Source organism: Condylura cristata, unplaced genomic scaffold (genome assembly GCF_000260355.1).
Source record: "Condylura cristata isolate star-nosed mole 26May11 unplaced genomic scaffold, ConCri1.0 scaffold00005, whole genome shotgun sequence".
NCBI lineage: Eukaryota > Metazoa > Chordata > Mammalia > Eulipotyphla > Talpidae > Condylura > Condylura cristata.
In genome coordinates, this window is record NW_004567106.1 from 45,332,291 (window position 1) to 45,357,518 (window position 25,228).

The 25,228-nt window shown below is 34.3% G+C and overlaps 1 protein-coding gene across 2 annotated transcripts in view; it reads right to left on the reverse strand.

The window, feature by feature from the left end:
* Positions 1-25,228, reverse strand: part of COG5 (component of oligomeric golgi complex 5) — a 146,031-nt gene that overhangs the window by 86,782 nt on the left and 34,021 nt on the right. For both annotated transcript variants that reach the window (XM_012720930.1, XM_004676929.2), the window contains exon 7: positions 2,787-2,917. In XM_012720930.1, coding sequence (XP_012576384.1) covers positions 2,787-2,917 — 131 coding nt within the window. The remainder of the gene's footprint in view (positions 1-2,786; positions 2,918-25,228) is intronic.

Sequence of the window (25,228 nt, forward strand, 5' to 3'; positions counted from 1 at the left end):
TCTAAACAAGACAAATGAACCAAATAACACTCATGACTAATGTCAAGTAAGTATGCTAATATAATCCACAAAATCTTCTTAAGAAATAATATGCCTACCTACTGGGAAGAATCTCCTCTGAACCCAGCTGGGACAACAATAAAATTAGGACTCCCTGGAGATCATTCTATATCTACCCACACAGAGACAAACACAAACACACACACATACATATGAAACGATTTTAATATCAAAAAGTGTCAGTTCTACTTTAATACCAACATGATTTAAAAACTGAAACAAAGTCAAATTGTACAACTTTTAAAATGTACAAAGAACAATATTAAATCTAAAACAGTGTTTACTTAGGACCAACAATCTAAGAAATTTTTCCACTTAAAACATACAAGTTACAATAAAAACTTGGCCTTTAATCATAGGTATTTCTGGATAACATCACTGAGCTGGTGATAAAGAAGGTCCTTGTCTTTGTCCCCAAGAGAAATATGTTAAGAGCTAGCCAGAGTGAGTGTGCACCTAGAGAAGCACATGGCTGTGGCTCAGACTAAAACACCTCTTAGACATCAGCAAGCAGCACAATCTGCACCAAAGCAATAGTAAGCAAAACATTTTGTCATTGGGAAAAATACAGAAACACAAGCCAATGAACAGGACAGAGAACCCAGAAATAAACTCACACAAATATTGTTAATCTTTGACAAAGGAGTTACAAAGCCTTGACAAAGGTTTTTCTTTAAATAGAGAAAGGAAAGCCACTTCAACAACTATGCTGAGAAACTTGGACAAAAAGCGGAGGGGGGGGGGGAGAGGCAAATAGATCATTATTTAGATGTCTATATAAAAATTAACTCAAAATAGGTTAAAGACTTAGATATAAGATGTGAAATCTAAAATACAGGAAAGAAGGAAAGAAAGCACAGACAATCCACTTTTCAACTTCAACCATGGAGATATTTTTGGAGGAAAAACTCAAAAGGAAAGAGAAATAACGTAAGCTGGTGCAGCTTCTGCAGAAACCAATAAGGAGATTCTTTAAAAAACTGAAAATGAAAAGAACATATAATCCAGCAATACTGCTTAGAGGTATAAAAAAAACTCATAGGAAAAGATTTATGCATTCCTGTATTTATAGCAACATTATTCACAATAGCCAAGATATGGAACCTACGTCTAGATGTCCACTGACATCTGACTGGTTAAAGAAATTGTGCAATATATACTCAGTGGAATGCTGCACAGCTACTTAAAAAGATGGTAGTGACTTTTGGGCCAAAATGATGAAAATCAAGGTGACTATGCTAAATAAAATAAATCAGAAAGTGAGACAGTTACATTTGTGGATAAAAATAACCAAAGAAAACAAATTGACAGACACACAAAAAATTTTGTCTCTGAAAAATACAGTGATACCAGAGGGGATAAAGAGAAGTAGAAAGGAATAGGGAAGGACGATGATAGGGCATTGGTACTAGAGTTTGGGTAGAGAGTGAGTGAAATATGTACATGTATGGAGGTGAGGTTGTGCTCACAAAAGGTAAATCAATATAATTTGTGGAGTTACCCATGAAAAAATACTCCTTATCCCTTACCATGAGGGAAAAGCAAATCAAAACCATAATGAGACACCACTACCGCCCTATAAGAACGGCCTCTATCGAAAACACCAGGAATAAGTGTTGGTGAAGGTATGGAGAAAAGGAACCTTCACACAATCGTTGGTACCCAGCACCTAGAGTATGGATGGAAGTTTCTCAAAACAGCAAAAGCAGATCTACCATCTGGTCTAAGAACTCTACACCTTGGTATCTATACAAAGAATAAACTTTAATTCAAAGGAATATATGCACTTCTATGTTTATTGCAGCACTGTGATAACCAACTAGTAAGAACAACCTAAGTACCTAAAGAAAGATAAATCGATTAAAAAGATGTCTTGTGTGTGTGTATGTGTTTCTTTATATTCCAGATATGAGTGAAATTTTCCAACATTTGATTCTGACTTACTTCTCCTAAATTATTTCACTTTCATAATCCCTCCAGTCCCATCCATGTTGTCAAAAGGCAAGATTTAATCTCTTTTGATAGCTTAATATATTCTGTTGTGTGTATGTGTGTGTGTGTGTGTGTATGACATAAACAGATTCTTAATAAATCTATTTTGTCAATTACAAATGGGAATAACAATGAATATAGTAAACATGTAAAAGAACTGATATTTAAATCAAATTTGTTGATTCCACTAAATAACTTCATGTTTCTTCTAAATCAGAAATTAAACATCAGGAAATACCTTAAAAGAAATCTCAAGTCAAAAAGAATTCTTTACACAATGATAATTGAGGTTTTATATTCTGGGGTTAGAATGATAAAAAATTGGATCCAAACTACCACCATTCAATTTTATTATCTTCAATCAATTATTTCAGCTATTTGCTTATTTGTAAAATGTAAATCACAATACCAATTTACTGAGCTGCTGAAAGGCTTAAATGAGTAATACACCTTAGAGACAATAAGAGCATATAATATGTATCAACTCTATCTACATACATACATTATATAAAACTATTTCATATTATATACATTAAAAATCTGAAAATCTTCTCTAGTAAAATTAAATTTTTCCTGTACTTTTTACTTTTCTACTCTCCAACTCAAATTGTACACATAGTTCTTCAGTATTGATAATTGAGGACATTATCACTTTTTTAAGACCAAAGTTAAATTTTTATAGGTATTATGATGTAATTCTAAATATACTAAAAAACAAGCATTATTTTTACTACCTGAGTCTCCACTCCCTGCTCCAGTAGGCGCTTAGCTTGATTTTCCACTTCAAGTCGAGCTCTTGCAATAAAAAGTAGATCATTTTCTATTACTTCTATTCCAGAAAGGTCTATTCCTTGAGAGAGATAATCTATTAAAAAAAAAATACACATACACACATTTAAATATTAACACAAATATTAAAATACATAGCTGACTGTTAAATGTGGCAATGTGCGAGAGGAACGCAAAAGTAAGAACAGGCGATGTGATACAAAGCCACCATCCAAGGAATAAGCACAGTTTCCAGAAGCTGGAGGAAGGTGAAAGGAAGAGAATGGAGTCTAAATTTAGTGAAGGGACCTGCAGAGCACAGCGACCAGGAAACAGGATGGGAGAGAATTCAGTGTCCAGGATCATTACCATGCATACACTGTTACCTTAAATTTATTTCCTCAGCTGCAGCCACTCCCAGGACTCATATTTCATCTTTTGGTGGATAAAAGGCACTTCAAATTTAATATGCCCAAAATAGTTATTTCTGCCATAACATGCTGCTGCCTCAAAGTTCTCCTTACAGTAAATGTACTGCCCCAAACTGTCTACCATTCTAGTAGTGTCAAGTGCAAAAATAGGATGGCTATATCCCTAGTGCTTAGAGTAATAACTAGGACACAGGGGAACTTCAATAAATACATATTTGAATTAATTAACAGATCAATTGTTAAGTCTTAATTTTAAACTTTTCCAGAGACAGCAGTAAAGATTACAACTTTTAGTAGCTATGAGATAGCTTGAGTTATTTTTTGGTAAAAGAAGCAAAGAAGAATTATGTAAATGTATATACATATAACAAAGCAGAAAGGAAAACAAGATAGATACGTAAGAGAAAATGGTAGTTTCTATTATTCATGAGACACACACAAAATGAGAATATATTTGTGTCCATTATGGTAGACAATCCTAGAATTTCTCTAACAATAATACATTCTAAAAACACACAATCAGAGAGAAGACGCAAACACTTCATTTAAAACAAATCCTGCTAAAGCAGAAGTAAAAACCCAGGTCCAAGAGAGAGGACTTTGCCAGTGAGAAAAGAGTCCTGGAACCCAGGAATGCCAAAATACTACCTACATCTGATTTGCTTTAGCTTCCCTAAATTCAGAGCAATCATCTATTTCAGATTTTCCTGGTCAGTCCTGTTAACCTTCAACTGACCAACTCAACAGATCTTAGAGTACTGAGTTGCTAGTAAAGAGAATATTACCAATCTCTGCACATATATTCCAACACCAAACTGCTTTCTCTCAAGGTTCTAAGCAATAGCTTGTAAGAAATTCAATATATCTCCTTTTTAGTCCCATCCCTTTCTCAATCTTCCAGAGCCTATGACACTTCTAATTTTGAGCTTTTCTAGAATTTCACAGATTGGCATATTTCATTCTTGGCTTCCTCCTCTTTAAGTATTTATATCTCTACTTTCTACATTTTAATAAATCAATGACCTCTCACTGAGCTCTCATTATTCCAAAATTCTGTTTATTTCTCTTATCTGTTTCACCTCTTTTTGCACCCTTTGTCCTTGTGGGATTATACCCTTTTTGCCCTTAAATGTCATTTTAGTCAGTTTTAAGGAGCAAGCAGAAATACAGGCATGTATTCAATTCACTATATTTATTCAGTAGTCTAGAACTTATATTTTTGTTCAAACTAGAATACTACCTATTCCCCTTTAACCCTAAACATATTTGAACCTTTCAAATCTCCAAACATCTCAATAAAATCCTATCTTTAGTAATAACTACACATAACATCTTTTCTACTTTTCCAAACTGCAAGTAATTATCTATCTTTTGAATTTTCACAGCCTATTACTTTTAATTCTTCTGGCATTTACTTAGACCATATGTGCTAAATTTTAATGACTAATGCTCAAAATCTCCCCCACTACCCAAAGTTATTCATTTTACTAAAACCCTGTAACTTTTATCAATCAGGACCTTATTTAGTAAAATAAGAGAACTTTAAAATACAAAATGTTCCTCAAAATAAGCCTACTGTTATTGGTTAGTTTAATAAGACACTTTTCTCTATCCCAAATTATAATCCATTAATAAGTAAATGTGGTATCAAATAAAGACAATGAATCTTACACAATTTTAAGGACTTTACATTAGGCTTTTGAAAAAGGATAAAGGAGAATATGGATGGAAGAACCAACAACAATCTATTATGAGTAATACAAGTACTTAAAAAAAAGCTTTTAATACTTATAAGCACACACTGAATGGCCAAATGGATGTCAACAATGCTCTCTCCTTACTTTCACATTTGCCTCAGACTGTTTGTTATATTCTAGAAACATGTTCTTACTTGCTGTTTAAATCAATTTCACCTAAAAAATAAGTCAAGAAGGAAAGAAAAAGCACCAAGAGAGATAATTTAGGGTTATAGATAGATGGTGGGCCTACTTTAATATGATGTCAGAGAGAGGCTTCAGAGAACTTAAGTGCAGTCAGATCTTAAAAGATGAAAAATGCACAAAAAAGAACAAGATCTAAACACAGAGTCTGAAGAACAATATCATCATCTTTATAGTTCCTAAGCTGACACCTCCTAATATCTATCCAAATTTGAAGGGAGTTTATAAAATCTTTTAAAAATGCACAATTAAGGGTTTTCTTTTTTTGTAGGTACCCATATAAAGCATGTTGTATTTCTCAAGTTGTATTTAAAAAATAGAAACATTTCAGAAAATGCAACAGAATAAGAAAACATTTGCTGAAATAACTCAAATGTTCACAAGATAACTAATATTTTGTTTATTCATACATTATTATTTGTGAAAAGTTGCTATATGCTTATAGCATGTATGAATCTTGAAAACATACATAGTGAAACAGCTCCCAAGGATCACAACTGAATTCTTTTATTTATATGAAGTGGCCAGCACAGCAAATCTGTGACAACAAAAATAGAAAACTGATTGCCTAGTGCTACATTTTAAGGGTGGGAGACAATAGGGGGTGACTGCTAATGGGCCCAGAGTTCCTTTGGGGGAGGATCATGAAAGTACTAAGTTAGAGTATGGTTGTGATTATGTAACTCTCAACATACTAAAAAACACTGAATTATATAATTTGGACACATTACATGGTATGTTTAATATATTTTAATAAAGGTGTTAAAAAATACTACCTCTGACCAGAATGAAATCTCTCATTCTATGAGTGCTGTCATACAGAAGAGATCTAAAGTGTCTTTACTAGTAAAAAGCTTAAAATGTGATCGACTCTGCTAGTGGTTTCAAAATAATCATTTAAAAAAAAAAAAAAAAACACCTGTAACCTTGTTTTGTGGTAGAGTCCATTGTTTTCACTTTCTGTTTAGAATTTCTTGTCACATTTATGGGTCTTTAAGATCTCAGACCAACTGGCATAATTCTATTCCTAGCCTTCCTATTTACCACTCTGCTACAGTCAGAGATGCATTTCATCCATTCTTTTTGGCCTAATAGCTCTGATAAGGGGGGGAGGAAGCAGAGAGAAAACTGAGTGTAGAAACTGGCATTTTTCCAAACAAATTACTTTAGATTCAGTTACCTTAACAAAAATGAACTAGAGGTCTCCTTCAAAGGCTGTTATGAGACATGGAGCTACAGCAGGCCAACTCCGTCTCTAAATATTTGGACCAAAATAGACAACTCATTTATCAATCTGGTCCTGGTTCTTTAGTCTTCAAAATGAGGATAATAAATTTCCTAATCTCTATTGTCTCATCCAGTTCTGTAAATCTATTCACTCCTCTCATCTTTTCACCACTTTCAATACTTAAAAATAAAAAGCCATGTAAAGAAGCACAAGCAAGTAGCTCCAGTTTTTTTCCTCAGTTTTTTTATTAGAAACTACAAAAAAGTTAGAGCTTAAATTTTTTTAGGTTAAATTCATTTGTGAGCTCAAACACAGACAGGAGAGTGGTCCTGGGAATAAGGAATGGTTTTGATTTAAGTTTTTTTAATTATAAATAAATGTAATAAATTACTATATTATTGAAGAAGCATTCATTTATATCTTCGTGTTTTGTCAGAGCAGGACAAACCCCTCGCCGAGCCCCAACCCTGCAGCCCCCGAAGAGTTGCTGCAGCCCCGCCTCTGCAGTAGCAACTGCAGTCCTTCACCAAAGTCCACCATGTTCTCCCCCAGGTCCTTTCTTCACCCTGCTGCCTCCTCCACCCCTTAGAAAGCCATAGATCTACAGTCAGTTTTCAAGAGTTGGTTTTAGTGTGAACAGCTTTGATTTTTTTCTTCAGATTTTGGGAGTCCACAGCTTTTCGATGAACCTTGTGCTGCTGCGTAATCTCTTATTTCTCCTTCTCTATATTGACTATCTCTCACCTTCCTGGTGACCTGGGCTTACACAGGTTCTTACTGCTGAAATAATAAGCATCAGTACAATGTTTTGGGGTTTTTCACACCATTGGTAACAATTTTGGCAGCTGTAAGGATGGCAAATTTCTGGTGTGCTCTACACAGGGGAACTCAATTAAGGGACAGAGGTCCAATCACCAAGCCACTGTTCAGCTGCTTGAGGAAAATCAGCCTCATGTTTTTTTACCACAAAAACATCCCAGTAAGGATGATCAAAAGGGTTTTTCTGCAAAGTTTAACTACTTGGGTGATGTCATTCTTGACACTACCAACTAGTTTTGTGATAGAAGCAAGAAACTTCTCCTTTTTCTTTTCATTCCTGGAGTTGTACATGGTCTTTCTGGAATACACAAAAGATCAGGAAGATCTGCCCATTCCTCTGACTAGGACAGGGCTTCAGCTGCAAAGAGACCCCCTTTTCTTAGGCATTCTGGCAGCATCAGCTTTCTTCAGCATCAGGTTTCTTTTCTCTTAGCTAGCTGACTTCTCAGCTCTTTCACACACAATGGTAAAAAGCACTAACTCAGTTCAGAATTTTAAAGCAACAAGTTCAAATGGTAAATTAGATACTTGCATTTTTTCCACACTGCTTTCTCCAACCACTCTGACACTGTTTTTCAAAATTAATTCTACTCTTACACCCAAATTTGTATTATATATTTCATATATCCTTTATTGTTTATGGCTGTAAAATATGAGGTCATCTAATAAAGAAGAGTAGGGAGAAAACTGGACTGATAGGTTTGTAGAAAGTCTGCATTCTATTTAATGAATTAAGATTCTTCAAATAAGATGATTTTTTAAAAACCTTCATAGTACAGTCTTAACACCCCTTTTAAAACACTCACCATATTAAAAGATTGTAACATTTATACTGATACTAATATTTAACGTTTAGAATTATTTACAACAAATATTAAATGGTAAAATATACCTCCAGAATAGAAACTTACAAGTAACAAACACTTAGCAAAGTTGCATTTAATTGAACAAAATGACTCTCTGGGCAATCAAATATAATTTATAAAAACGACAATTGTAAAGAATATTTCTCTTTGACTCTTGACACTAAGACCTTAGCACATTCTTTCTGGTCTTATCCTAGTAAGTAGAAATATAATTTAAAAAATATTGTGGATTAACAAAAATACCTCTCAGGTTTATAATCATTAAGTTTTGCATTTAAAATTGTATGTATTTCCAAAAATTTAACTGAAGAATAGCATGGTTCCTCAAGATACATTTTATACACAGTCATTAATACCTACTAAAGTTTTTAATACTTATAGTGATCTTACACAAACTGAAAGCAACTTTATAGTACACAGCAACTGCTTCTTGCAAACTGATTTACTGTTAATTCCATGTTGGATTTAGCTATTCAACGATAAGTGAAAAAACTGCCTTAATAAATCAATGATTGGCCAACAAATAATATTTTCTCTTATCCATTATTTTACTAAGTACATTTTTTAGTTTACTGCCAATAGAACTGTCTGATATTACATATAAGATACAAATCAATAGTTACTTATGAAAATTTTTAAAAAATGGTATGCTTTTTAAAGATTTGTTTACTTATGCATACAAGAGCTGGGGTACAAGTCAGAATTTCAGGGGGTGAGAGGATTTCACCAGAGATAGAGTAGGGAGCAGAACAGACAGACTAAATGAAGTACACAGCTGAGGGGAGCAGAAGGTGAGACAGGAGAGGTCTGCTGCACCATGTAGGTCAGCTCCTTGGTCAGGGATCAAACTTATGCTGTAGATAGCTTCATAGTGCTGTGCTTTACCCCTTTGCACCACCAGGGAGGTCCAGAATGGTACACAATATTTAAACCCAAAATATTGGAAGAAAAAATGAAAAAGGTACTCTTTTGCACTTCTTTCCAGCCCCATCATAAGCCAAAACATCAATGCAAACCACTATCAAGAAGACTGGAGAGACAGACACTTTGGACCAGTAGCTGTGTCTAAAAGCTCATGTGTTGGCTGATTTGTAAGGTGATAGTTACAATTTGTACAGTGATGTCTCAAAAGGAGAGAGGGACAGGAAAATTCAAGGGTAAAGGACCATTATAAAACTAATCAAGTAAGACAGAAGCTGATAATTAAAATTCTGGACACAGTATTGGCAATTTGTAGTATATACAACTACCACAGAAAAATCAAAAAATAAGTGCCCCCACAAAGTTGTCTAAACAAAGTATACACAACTACTATGATTGAAGCCACTTAAGAAAATAACCTAACATATAGTTCTTGGAAGCTTAAAATCATTTCAGATTTGAATTTAACTGAGAAAATGACATGAAATCTGAAAAGTAAAATCCACAGATGGAAGTCTAGTACTGTGTGTTTTACCTCTGGGAGTTGCAGGCTGCACCATGCTTCTATTCTTACATTACAAATCTGTTGTGTGGGGAGCGGGGGAGGAATAACTGTGTTACAGAAAAAAAGAAAAAAGAAGAATAGAACAAATTGTTGTAAGAACATATAGTTTTAAAATGTTTTTAATCTTTACAAGTAGCCTTATTTTTTTAGAATTAATTTTTTCTATATAAGCTCATCTATATTTAAAACACCTAAATGTCCTTTGTGTTTCTTGTTATGAGAGTGATCCAAAAGAAACCACTGTCCCTGACTCACATTATTGATTATTCCTTTAAACAGAAAACATCTTAAGAAAAGTGAGGAAAGGATTCTTTCGTATTTCTTCCCTGCCCCATCATAAGCCAAAACATCAGTATAAACTATTATCAAGAAGAGGGGAAAAAAGAGATGCTTTGGGCCAGCAGCTGTGTTGAAGCTCAGCAGGGACATGCATTGGCAGATTTGTAAGGTGATGTCTACAACACAATGTGCGCCCACTTACAGCTAGTATGAGTCCTTTTTTTTTTTCCTTAATTTTGCACTTGCCGTTTGGCTTGTTAGAGAACTAAATAACTCCCCCTTCACCCAGAACATTTTTGCTTGAGATGTTCAAATTCATTAGTCTTATTATGTTGTCACTGGGAGAAAAAAATCTGTTAATTTATGAAATAAAAAAAAATAAGGCAACTCAAATTAGTATTTATCTTAACAATATCTTATACCCATATCTTTCATTGTAGTTTTAAAAAAAATTTTCCCATTTAAACAAAAACTCAACTAGGAGTACTTAAGGTAAACTATTGTGGTGGTTTGGATTTTTTTTCTTTTAAAAATCAACATTCTGGATGTCATAAACACAAAATTTCAAACAGCTGGATAGATAGAAAACATGTACATTGTAGAGTACAGTTGGAAGAGTAAAAGAAGATAACATATGTAAAAACAAAATGAAATAAGGTAACAAATGACCTTGGAAGAGGTCAAAAGAAGCACTATATAGGTAGGTAATGAAAAGCTATGTATATATCTTTGTTTGACACAGAAATGCAAAGAAGACAAATAACTGAAGATATAGATAGGATTTTAGATGAAATTCATAGAAAGCAAGAAGTTGAGAAAGTTCAAGTTCTATTTTCTCAATGAACTAAGAATATCTTCTGGTAATCATGTGAGACAGGTAAGCTGTCTCTATCAATGTCAAGGATGATGAAAAAAGGTCTGTGGGTCAACATTCAAGCTAACAATGGTTTTTTATACTCTCTTTTTATGGGAAGGGGGAGGAATAGAGGAAAAAGGAAGAGACTGGGAAGGAAAGGAGAATATGCCACACAGACTGTGTATTGCTACAAAGCCTGAGATATTTATTATCAGGTCCTTTACAGGAAAATTTTGCCAATCCCTGCTCTATAGTAAAAACACTTGTGAGAGAAAGGGAAATGATTAGACAAGACATTAGAAGGCATAAAATTGCAAAGGCATCAATCTGTGTAATATGAGTTTTTCTCCAGCAGTGCTATCTCTTGCCAAAAGGAAAAGTAACAACAGAGGCACTGAAAAGAAAGCTGTCCAGGGCTAATATTTAAAATGCAAAGAATAAGAATCACAAAATATTAACAGCCTATTAGAATCTAACATAAACAATAAAGCATAGAAAGTGAAACTACCTAAAATGTTAATAACTTTAAGAAGCACTAAAAAAGAATACTTTAGGTAGTTCATAATTTTACTAAAAGAAATTCTAAGCTGGTGGTGGGTGTGGTGTGGCAATTAATATAAAAAGATATGAACTTAAGCCTATACCTTTGAAACATAAGCAGTGTTATAAGCCAGTGGTGTCTCAATAAAAAAGAAAGAAAGAAAGAAAGAAATTCCATGATAATTCATTTTAAAACAAATATGGGGCACCTGTTTCCAACCTAACAGAATTTAACAACTGGTACAGAATTTACCTAAGCAACTAGAAAATTAGATAAAACTTCTGGGAACGACAATTTTAGTGTAAATACACTTACCCCTACATAATATAAGAGGAAAACCTAAGCAAAGCACAATGGTCGAAGCAAGTTGAAGAGTAATTTGAGATGAAGATGTTAAGACAGGACAAAATAATAGGCAAAAAAAAAGTAAGGTATTTAAAGAAACAGTTTCTGAAATTTCTATATAGGGCTTACTCAGTCTTCAATGGAATACTAAATTATGAATGCATATGATGAGACTCAAAGAAGCCAAGTAAAGAAGTACCAGAAAATCTGAAAATTGATCAACTCTCAGAGCTCACAAACAATACAGCAAGACACTTCAACTTGAAAACTAAAATGAAAAAGTACTATTGAACACAAGTAGTCAGTATAGATCTATGAAGGATTACTGCTTAATGGTAGCATCTACGAGTAATCTTCTAAAGCATACTTCAAGTGTCCCTAAAACTACTTTAAAACAAACCTCAAAGCCACAAATACTTGACTGACAAAACAAAATATAATAATCATTAAAGACATCAAAATGCATTGACCCATATCCAATTAAAAATTATCAGAAATAATATGACGCAAAAGATAACAGTTAAAATATTTACTATAATTATGTCCAGATTTTACAGAAAAACATGAAGAGGTGGAAACTATAAAAATTATCATATAAAACCTAGAGCTAAAAAACACAGTATTTGTTTTTGGTTTTAATTTTCTATTATTATCTATATATAATTTATGTCATTGTTCATAAAATATACAATGTATGCTTTCTTCTCTTAGATGTAGTCCCCATAGAAATCCCACCAACAATTCACCCATGTACCATCACCCTTTGTGCTCTTCTCCCCCTCTTTAAAATCCAGTATTTGAGGGCCCTCCCTGGTGACACAACGAGTGAAAGCACCCTATTATGAAGCTCTACAAAACCACTGCAGCACAAGTTCAATCCTTACCCGGGAGGTGACCCACATGGCACGTGGCAGACCTCTCCTGGGCAGCAGTGTACTTCAATTTGCCTGTTCTGCTTCCCACTCTATTCTGGTGAACCCTCTTACCCACCACACCTCTGGCTTGTTCCCCAGTTCTGAAGCATAAATAAATAAATCTTCAAAAAAAAAGTATAATATTTGAACTGAAAATCCACTGAAAGGGGTCAACACCAGTCAGCTATTAGAAAGATGAATCTGAAACCAGAGCAAACCACCCAAACTAAAGCTATGGAAGAAAAACCCATGCAAATGAATAGAGAATCAAAGACACATGAGACAATATTAAGAGTCTAAAATAAATGTTATAAGAGTCCCAGGAAAAGAAAAAAATATGCGGAGGGACAAAGTATTTGAAGAAACAGAGGGTGAATTTTTAAATTTCTATTAAAAACAACAACAAATAGCAGCAGCAGCAACACAGATCCAACAATATAAGTGAACCCCAAGGAAACATGGAAGACACTATAACCCAAGTACATCATAAAAAGTATGGAAACAATGAAACAAAATGAAAATTTTAAGAGTCAAGGGGAGGGGGGGAATATACAGCACATTGCAAGGAACAAAGGAAGTCCATGCTTCCCATTAGGAAATTATAAGATAACAACAACAACAAAATTTTAAATAATGAAAGAAAAGTCAATGTAGTTCTCTATGAAGTAGGTCAAAAATTAGATACAATAAATACATTTTTGATAAAAACACAAAGAACTGTTGCCAGCAAACCTGCAATATCAAAGTTGCACTAAATTCTTCAAACTAAAGGAAAAAACCAGAATCTATGCAGTTCAAAAAGAAATGAAGAATGTCAGAAACTAAGTATATACATAAATTAACAATTTCATCCTCAAATTTTATTTAAAAGATAGCCTGGCTGCTTACAAACAAAATAATGTATTATAAATTTTATAACAAACAGAAATAAATTTTTTTGAAAAACCCAGCACAAAAGATGAAAGCGGTTCAAAGGAAGTAAGATTCTAACTATATATTATGTAACATATTACTTACAGAATAATAAGTTAAACATGTACATTGTAAAACCTAAAACCACTAAAATAAGAAAATTAAAAGTTAAGTGAATAAATAATTAATAATGTTAGTAGTCCTCTATTAGTACTTCCCTTGAGATAGAAAGAGATGGAGTAGTAAACATGTCTACAAGAGAAAAGAAGGGGGAAAAACAAACAGAACAAATGTCTAGTAGAAAACGTCTACTTAACCATCTGGAAAATTATATTAAATGTAAATGCTCTACACTTCAATTAAAGGACAGAAATAAAAAAAAAAGTTGACAATCTATAGAAAACACACTTTAGAAACGAAGACAGGTGAGTTAAAAAAGCAAAAGACAGAAAATATCTGTCATGCAAACCATATTAAATGAAAACAGATATCTGGTCTGACAAAGCGGTCACCAGAACAAGGAATATTATCACGGATAATGACACATTTATCTCATTAAATATTAAAGTATTCAATGAAAATATGATATGCAAATAATGGGAAAAGTGAAAGGAAAAACAGACAAATCCAGAATTACTGTTTGAAATGTCACAACTCCTCTTTCAATAAAAGGTTACCTCCAATAAAAGCCTAGTAGAAAAAGTAACATAAAATCAGTAAGGCAAAAAGAAGGTTTAAACAAACTATCAATCTACTCCATCTATTTGACACTTATAGACAATGTGCAATGATTCAAGAAAATACATTATTTTCAAAAGTAGATGGAACATTCACCAAGATAAATGACACTTTAGGTAATTAAGCAAACCTAAGCTAATTTTTTAAAAACTGAAATTACTATGGCGATGGCATATGGGTGATTTGGTGATGGGAAACCCAAGGGGATTGCAACTGAGATGGAAAAATGCACAAAACTATGTAAAAATAAACTACTATAAAATTTTTAAAAAACTGAAATTACAAAAAAAGTGTTATTAATGATATTGAGATTATGTAAATTTGAGTCAATTAACCAAAAAATTATAAAATTCACCAAATATTTGAAAATTAAAAAACACACCAATAATAACCCACATATCAACAAAGAAGCACAAAGGAAATTAGAACATAAATTAAATTACATGATAAGAGAAAATATTCAAATTTATGGGATGTAGGTAAAGCCATAGTGAGCACATTAGGAAAAAAAAGATTAAAATCTTTTAAAGGGGGCCCTCAGTGGTGGTGCAACAGCACTATTAAGCAATCTGTAGCCACAGTAGCACCAGTTCAATTCCCAGGGAGCTGATCCACATGGCACAGCAGACCTCTCCTGACATAGCCACTGCTGCCCTCAGCAGTGTATTTCTGTCAGTCTACCAGTTCTGTTTCCCACTCTCTCTCTGATGAATCCTCTTATCTCTCAGAACTCTGGCCTATACCCCAGTTTTTACATGCATAAATAAATAAATCTTTAAAAAGTCTATTAGGGTTCTCCCTGGTGGCACAACGGGTTTAAAGCACTGCATTATGAAGCACTCCCAAGCCACTGCAGCATGAGTTCGACCCCCAGCCAGGAAGCTAACCCACATGGTGTGACAGACCTCTTTTGACCCACCCACTGTTACCCTCAGTAGTGTACTTTGTCAATCTGCCTGTTCTGCTCCCCACTCTGTCTCTGGTGAATCCTCTCACCCACCATATTTGTGGCCTGTACCCCAGTTCTGTAAGCATAAGTAAATAAATCTTTAAAAAAATCTATTAAAGAAACTTTCACAAACACAAAAGGAACGAGAAACTAAAGACCAGAGCAGAAATCAATTAAAAACACACACACACAAGAAAATAATTCATTAAAAAACAATGAAACCAAAAGCTGATTGTGTGAAAAGATTACTAAAATTGGTAAGCCTCATACACTGACCAAGAAAAGGGGAAGCTAAAATTTCCAATCTCAGCAACAAAAGAGACAACACTACCTATTCTATAGATACTAAAATCAAGAACTGTTAAATACAAATTGATGCCTGTAAATTTGGCAAAGAGAGAGAATTAAGTATCAACTAAATGCACCCACAAAAGAGAAAATATAACTATACTACCTATTAGCTAATATTTGACTTAAAGACTTAAAATCTAGTTCAAATATACTCTCCACTAAAGTCTACCAAACATTCAAGGAAGGTCTATTATTGATCTTACACTTTGTTTTTAAACTAGAAGAAAAGGAAACATTCTACCATTTAACAAATTTAACATTTAACATTTCTCTGATTATTTTTTTAAAGTTTTATTTATTTATGCATACAGAACTGGGGTACAGGCCAGAGGTGCAGGGGCGGTGAGAGGGTTCACCAAATAGAGAGCAGGGAGCAGAACAGGCAGACTGGAGAAGTACACTGCTGAGGGGAGCAGCGGGCAGGCCAGGAGAGGTCTGCCACGCCATGTGGTCACCTCTGGGGCAGGGAATTGAACTCTCACTGAAGCAGCTGTGGCTAGCTTGCAGTGCTACATCCTAACCCTTTGCACCACCAGAGAGGGCCACATTGCTCTGATTATAAAATCAAACAAAAACATTATAAATGGGATTATAAAATACAGCTATTATCATGGTAAATTGCTGAGAAGAGATGTGAGACTACAGGGCAACCCACCTTCATGAACTCCAAGGAAAAAAAAGGAAGGACACAGAGAGCGTATGCACGTGAGCACACAGGGATGACGATACTGGGGACCAGTAAAAGTAACTGAGCTAAAAAATGTTAATGAACTGTTAAAGGCTGGATGTGTACTAGCATGAAAATATAGAAGTCATGCAGGCCACAGACAGAAAGGGAAAGCAATCCATTCACAGGTTCTTCACACCATGGAACATTATACATTCAACACATACTATCATACTCTGGACTCCACTGAAAACAGTTAGGGCCAGGGAATGGCCAGAAAAAATAATAACTCTATATTCTCAGGGAAGGGAAAACAATTTGTTCTGCAAATGAGGAGTGGGAGAAACACTAAGAAGTCTCCTTTCCCAAAACCAGAGACACAGGACACCTAGTTCATTATGGTGGATAGGTTGCTATACCTGATATGATAACAATGCAGGGAAAAAAAGCAACAGTCTGGAGTTTACATACTTCAGTAACCCAAACTGGCTTACCTGCAGCTGCCAGTTGTTTCATAGTTTGCAGTCCCAAACAGATATGTTATCAACCCACCAATAGACCTAGTAGTAGTATATCTGAAACCCAGGCTACTGGCAACAGCCCAAGAATCAATGAAAATATAACCTAGTTAATCAAGGGGACTATTGGTGAGAGCTGAGAAGGGGAAGATGTAATCATACTCTTAGTTGAAAATATAACCTGGTTAATCAAGGGGGCTATTCGTCAGAGTTTAGGAGAGGAGAAGTAATCACACTCTTAGTTGTCTGTAGCTAGCTAGATAAGTTCAACAGTTTCATAACACAATGATACCTTCAGCTTTTCCTATGGCTGAACATCAGTCAACCAGACATTTGCAGGACCTTCTCTAAGTCAAGAGGCCCCAGTGGACCTCTGGTGGTATAGTGACAGGCAAGGTATTCTTCAAAGGTTGTAGCTTCATTTCTTCATGCAAAACCAGCTTGACACTTAGCTAACACTAAGGCCCAGTGAGCTCAACCCCTTTTCTTATTGGTCATCAAGTTTGAGCCACCTACACCCAAATAATGACATGGGATGAGGAATTCAAGAGCACTTATGGGGCAGGTGTTTTAAGAAGATCTAGCAGGTCTTTTCAAATGAGGTGCACTTGGTATTTGGGTCAGGCAGGTGGCACTGCTGTACAAGGAAATGGACTAAGACTCCAGCGGTCTACAGATCTGATTTTTTCTTTCCTCCTAGGATGTACACTGTTCTTGCTGGATCACCCGGGAGGGACATGCAGCAATCCATGAATAGATGACTCTCCTATGAATTTATAAGTATTCACAGTATAAGTCCATAAAAAACATCAATACCAATTATAACATTTAGCAGAGAACCAGAATAATAGAACACTGAATAGCTTAAAGACTCTGCCCACACTTCAGCTTTTCTTGCATCTGAATGCTTTCCCCCTAAAGAACACAGACCAAAGAATTTAACCCACACACAGATAAGACTACAGCTATAACTGCTAGGAGACATTATTTTCTAACCAGGAGCATGCGCAAACAGTGGAGTAAATTAGCTTGCAGAGGAGGAATAAGGTAATGGGGAGGCTTTTCCTGCTTATAAGCTCCTCACCCCAGGGTAGTTAGCACTGCCTTTTTTTGTGTACCCCCAGCACCTGCAAGTGCCTGGGCCTGGTGTGTCCTTAATTTGTCCTTGTGTACTCGGCTGCAGTTGCAATCCCAGTGCTTACAGCCCCTTGCCGCCTATCGTGCACTGTCCCCACAGGTCCAGTAAGGCTAGTAATATGGGCACTTCCATACAAAAGAACTATAGGAACTTGAAATCTTCCCCCTCCTTTTTGTGTTTTCATTTTATTGTTATACATTTTATATGTATATTTTAATATTTTCCTCCCCCTCCTTGAGTTCCTCACCATAGCTGGCTTTTATCTTAAGCACTGAGGTTAGGACAGAGGTAGGGAAAGGAACCAGAGGGCACAACAGGAAATAAGCAAGATTACATTGCATTTGGTTTTAAGTGGCTGCCTACTTGGACTCAATAAATGAACTTATAATGTTTTCAGTCTACCCAAACTCTGTACCCTCATTGCCGAAACCTTTTATTTTAGCTCTGGGGAGCCCTTTATGCAGCAACTACAGTCATACTGTCTTTTGCCTGGGGCCCAGATGCTTGCTGCTTCATTGAAATAACATTCTTTCTTCCTCTAATCGAGAGAATATGCAACAACCAAAGGACCACTTGGGCAGCTTTGTTTAATTCTAGCTCTCACTGTTTAGCTTCTAAAAATTCATTGACAGGTAAGGCATAGAGGAGACCAACTAGTCTTCCAGTAAGAGAAGAGCATTTGCTACTAAATCTCATCATCCCTAAAGGGCGCTTGTTTTTTCTCTTGAAGAAAGCCACAACTGTCCACATTATGTCCTTATTGCCAAAACTGTCAAAAATCATACAGTCCAGGATTTTGCCCTTCTTCCTTGCTATGAAACTAACCTGCTTTTATCATGAATAATGGCAAAAGACATAAAATACCTGGATCAGAGACAAAGGAATTTATTACTCATCATACAGCAAACTAGTGACAGTTCAGCCTCCCCTCGGAATCTCCCTGGCAGAGGGTTGAACATGGATATTCTCTGTATACAGAAGATTTATGTCACAGCCGAAAAACACTGAGCTTGGAAAATTTACCAGTTTTACAACAAACAGAAGTAAGTCTGCTCTTTGTCTGGGGGATCATCACTTCATCTCTCAAGGTGCTAACTACAAACACAACAATGAAAAATAAACTAGATAAAAAGTCAGGTCTTCACATTCTTGGCATACTCAGCAAAACATAGCATGCCCTTATACATTCAATGATTCTGAGAACTGTGGCTAACTGCTTCTCCACACAGTCCTATCAAATCTAACACTGGGGATACTAGGCAGTAAAATAAGAAATGAAATCAAAACCAAGTTCAAGTACAAGCATAACTCTATTTACTAACCATGCTGCCTATATAGGATTTATAAAATAAATTCTCAAGACAATAATTAAGTTTAGGAAAGTTGCAAGACACAAGATCAATCACAAGGCAAAAAATACATTTTTATATACTAAAAATAAATAGTTGGAATTCTATTTTTAAAAGACTGGGTACTATTTCAGTAGAACAAAAGAAATACTATAATTAGAAATCTAACAAAAATGTGCCAGATCTATATAAAACACTGAATAAATAAATCAAATACTTCAACATAATAGAGACATCATATCCACGAATTAGAATCCCAGTGTGAAGATTATTCTTCCCAAAATGATGCATAATGTCCCTGCAATTCCAATCAAAATCACACCAAAATAATTGCAGATATTACATCTCTAAAGGAAAACTACAAGAAGTGAAAATATACATTGAGGAAAAAGTTGTCAGTAAGCATAAGTCATTAGCTATTACTAATTCTTAAAATACATCCATTTTTCCCAAGGAAATTCTTGAGTCTAGACTGAAAACAGCCTGTGGTGGAACTCTACCATTCTTTGGCTCTGTACATAAATCATGGACGCCTTCTTACAAAAGCATTGTGTGTCTAAGTAGCTTCAATAATACGCCACTCGTTCATAGACAGTTATTCAGTTACATCTCCCACCAGAACATAGGATGTGCACCAAAGAGGGGATGTGCCTCAGCTCTGTGAATATGAAACCAAGTCAGTCTTCAACTGACTTGTTTTCATAAAACAGAAATTAAGTATTCTGCATTATAACCTATATTAGGTGAATTATGCAAAGACAAAGCAAGAGAAACTAGTGTAGGGAAAAAATGTACAACCATGACTGTGTAGCACTTTTGCTGAAACCTAAGAAAAACAACCAATGAAATCTATAATATATAATAATGCAAAAAGGCAGTCAAAACAGGAGGCCAAAAAAACAGAGATAAGGGTGGTAACAATTTGGACAAAGACCCAATAATGACAGGCCACACTAAGACAAAGGAAAGACATTAAAAATTACTAATAGTGGCCCTCCCTGGTGACGCAGCAGGTTAAAGCACAGCACTGAGAAGCTAAAAGCGGCTTCCACATGAGTTGGATCCCTGCCTGCCCCAGAGGTGACCACATGGCGTGGCAGACCTCTCCTGGCCCGCCAGCTGCTCCCCTCAGCAGTACTTCTCGATCTGCCTGTTCTGTTCCCCACTCTGTCTCTGATGAAGCCTCTCACTGCCCTGAGCCTCTGGCCTGTACCCCAGTTCTGTGTGCACAAATAAATAAATCTTTAAAAAAAATTACTAATAGTGTCCAAAATCTAGGCCTGAATGAGAAAATGGGAATAAATGTCATGTATTTATGTGATGCTGGCAAATGACTTACAACGACATAGTGTGAGAAATAAAAGAGGTTGTGAAGGATGGGGATATAATTTTTTTTTTCTTTTTCTGTTAAGAGAATACAATTCTGGTACATGCACTTTATTCAACTATAATCAATTTTTAATTATTCTCTTATACATAATGAATCACCAATGTTGTTGACTCTACTACCTTGGCTACTCCCCACTTGATGGAGGTTTCAGCAGATGGTCCATTTCTATTTTTTTCTGAAAAACATTTGTTGTGAAAGAAAATTTAAAATTGAGAAGCCAAATGAAATTTTTGAATTGGCTGGAAACTGAAATAATCTTTTCTTCCCTGGATTCCAGTATCAGAGAGAGTTGAGAGTTAGCTATGTTAAGTATTCATTGAAAAAAGCACTCTTGAAGCAAAACTGATTTTGCATTATATATTTTGTAATTAGTTTTAAAGCACTCTCAATTGTGATTAATTTCAATATTTTACAAAGCTGAGCTTTATAAATAATAAACAAAAGTCATCAAAAATGTAGCTTTGGAACTTGCCACAATCTGGATAAGAATGACCTCATATGGTTAGTGTAATGTTAATGTGAACAATAAGTTAATTATTCAAAGACAGTTACCCGGTAGTTTTGATCATTTGTAGAATATACATAACCAGAGAAAATAAGCTGGCAAAACAAGACAAAAATAAATCTTAGACTCTGAAAAATATAATCGTTGCACAGGTAAGGGGAGTAAGGAGGAGACAAAGGAGGGAAAAGGTCTGGAGTTTGGGAAGGATAAGTGAAATATGCACATATATGAAAGTGTAAAGTGATAGTCCCAAAGCAAAACAGTTATATAAACAACTGACAAATCAATGAAATGGGAAAAATTCAAATCCACTAAAAATTAATGTATAGATTACTCTTAATCACAAGTATCCAAATTTTAGCATGTATATATGTAAAATTAAAAATCAAATACTTCCATGTCAGGAATTTAAGGTTGTAAAATTCTTATTCAATAAAAACATTTATAATTGAAAAGTAAAACAACTTTCCAAAAAGAATTTTAATAAAGATATATAGGTATTACATTCCATTTAATTGCCTGGTTATCACTAGAAAAGTTAAACTGCTTCTCCAAGTTATTAACTAAATATTAACATATAAAATTACTTCATAACAAAAATTTGGATTTTTTAATTAGTGAGGTAAAGTTAGTTTACATTATTGCATCTGCTTTGAGGGCTTATAGGTTTAAACCTCTAAAATTTTGAAAATATGTATTTTCACACTATGCCCATCACCCGTGTAAAATTTGGTTAAATCAATAATTATAGCATGTTTTAAAATTAAGCTCCTATATTAATACAAAATGTATTAACTGCACAAGTGTGAAAATCTGTTACTATGGAAACAAGAATCTTTGTAAGTTCTAACTTAGGCAATTTAATATTAATCTTTTTCACACAAAAAAAATAATCTGATTCTTAATACAATGGTTTAGATATTTTTATCTTTATTAAAAACTAAAGAAGTCAAAGTTACCCTGCTAAGAATCAGAGAATCTTGTAATCACCAAGTCAATTTGTAGTTTATAAAAATTTTTGAAACTATACCAAGCATTGTATGAAAAAAAAAAAAAAATCATTGCTGTTTCTTTCTGTATAACTTACATCCCTCACCACAAATCACCTTTGCAGGGAATAAAAATCAATGTCCAGACCTTTGTTTTTTTCTATTTCTTACAGAGATTCTGGATTTTTTTTTTCTTTTCAAAATAATCTGAATATAACTTGCATATGCTGTCACAGGGATTTTTAACACAGGCATATACTTCAACAAAAGCACAGACATATACTTCAACAAAAATTAGCAAAAAAAAAAAGGCACTGTTAACTCTATCCTGTCTCTATCCTGTGACCCAGGGATGTTTGACTTGCCAAACATTATATAATTAGTAAGTAGTGACTGAACTCACATCACAATCATAGGTCCCAAGAGCTTTCAAAATTTTCTAGAGACAGAGCCCACTACAGATAGAAATCAGAAGTTCTAACACTGGCTCTGCACTGAGATCACTAGATTTCTTTGCCTCAGTTTCCTCTTATTTGTAGGTCTATTTTGATGATAAATTTTAGCAAATACTTGAGCTCTTTGACATAAAAGTACATAAATAATTTTCCCTTCTTACCACTAGTCTTCCCTAACATCTTCTCTCTAACTTTAGTTTTAAGCCTAAAATAATATCGTGTGTAAAATATAAATCTGAGTGTGTACATGTTGCCCTTCCACGTGCAGGACATTCTAAGTAGATCCTTTCCTCCAACTGTCAAAGTGCATGAATAACAGCACAATATTTTGATTCTGAGTATTCACAAGACCTTGCCACCCCAAGCAGTACACAAAGTTTTAGAAATTCACAACAAAATTTCCCATTACATTATTCTCAATTCTGTAGAAATCAATTCAAAACTCACATTTTCAGTGAAGCCCCTGTAAAGCTGAAACACTACCAGAAAAATTTTATGTAAATGTGTGTTTTTCAAAATTAAGAACAATTCCAATTACAAACAAAATGGCATATACTTCTTTAATTAAAGATCACCAATCTTCCTAAAATAATGGAAATAAATGATGACCAACATTTTAATAATTCAGTTATTTGTAATTTTCTTTTTGGTCGACATAAAATCTAACTGTTTTATATACACAAGTCTTCACTATTGGGTTTATTCAAAGATGATGAAAGTTAAAAGAAATTTAAAGTTAGCATTTTAAGTTCATTACTTCTACATTGTTTTCATACTTAAAATGTTTTAAGTATGAAGCTTATAAAGACAGTAACTTTCTTTTTTTCCTTAACAATACACTTATCAACATTAGTTTATATACTGAAATACACTGAGAAAATTGTTCAGGTTAAAAATAAAAATAGTTGTTCAAAATAAAACATTGTGGTAAATGATTCCTATATTTACTGAATAAAAGAGTTATCAAAGGTGAGACTGAGTAGTAATCTCAAAAGTAATGCATATTACACAGGAAAATGGCTATTAGCAATAAAATGTTTAAAAGTATTTAGGGTAGATCAATCTGATTAATATTGAACGAACAAATAAAAATGAATGAATACCTGAATGAATGAAAACTACAATAATTACAATGTTTAACACCTTGAGATGCTCATAACAATTCGAAATACTCAGAGAAGATGAGTTGAATACAAACAAAGTAGTTGAAATTCAATGTGGCTCACAGTAAAGATGCAGAGACTTCCTATTTGTGGAACAAAGAATCTCAACCAAAAACATACATATGACTAAAATATTCTCAAGAGCAAGTATACCAGCTTTAAAAAAATATATACACATTTTACTATGCAATTTTTTCTTGCCCCCCCACCTACTTGCATTTTTTAATGTTTGCCATAAATGAACAAACCAGAATAGAATACACATTTTAAAAGACTAATTTACTCATATTCTATTTAAGAGCAGCATACAACCACTTATAAATTTAGCTTTTTAAAAGCATCCCTATATAAAACAGTGGGGGGGAAATTCCTGCTATACATATGAAACACAGCTTAAGCCCAATACAACTGACCAATCAAAATTAGTGAATGCACTGCATCTCTCTGCAGTGGAGAGAAGCGACAAGGTAGGCTGTCATTCTGCAAAAGCTGCCCAGAACAAGCTTTCCTCTGAAAAGCAGTGCCGTTCCTTTTTAGAAAGATTGCATCTAAATGTTGTCTCTGGAGACAAGAAGCCTTCAGTATGTTAAATTACTTTCATTATGTATTTTCAGATGCTTATTGATTCCACAGTAGGAAGAGTGAGAGACTGCAGCAGCCTCTAAGCAGCACTACATGTTCCATACATTAGCAGTACTGCTGAAACAATGGCACAGCACAGACATATATTTTCATTAAGGTCATTTTCGAAGAGATGTTTATGACTCTCTGCCCCTAGTCCTCTACTAACAAGTGAACAAAATGAATCAATCAGGACTGGAAACGCTTCAACTACATCAAGAATTTATCAAATCTTTAGCGGAGGTAAGATGTGTTCCTTATTATAGTATACAGCTGCTTTTGAACCGTCATAGTGGGGTAATTACTTTGAAAAATCTCAGCCTAAATTTTAAGAGTTTATTTGTTTCATTCTACTTACTATTATGTATTATTTAGATCTATTTCCTTGAAGACATGATATATTTTAGATGTAATTTTTAGAATGCAATGCTAAGTAAAAAGAATAGTCTTTGTAGATCCACTATGAAGGCATCAGTTTTTAAGTCACTTCAGACATACTAAATATTGTTAATGTCATTAGTGCAGCTTTTCTCAGGTGTTCAAAAATGTTTCTATTTCCTAAGAGAACCAGCTCTATTATTTTGCTCTTATTAATATTCAGATTTAGGTTCAATTTATATTGGGGATAGACCCTGAAAATTATTTTATTTGCAGTTGCAGTTTTTGTTACCTTTTACATTTCAACTACATGAACAATTCAACAGAAATTTGCAAAATCCTACACTGGAGTCTGTTTTAATCAGTTAACATTCAAGCTATGTGTTAATAATGAAGTGACAAACTGTATTTTATAGCAGAGAATATTATTAAATTTATTATGAAGACAAGAAAGAATGACAATTTTGTTTAGTAACAGCTCATAATCTCTGAAAAATGCCGATTAGCTTCTAAAATACTGATTGCTTCTAAAATGAGGACAGAACTTAGTTTTAAAAATGCAGTTTCTCTTTCATGGTTA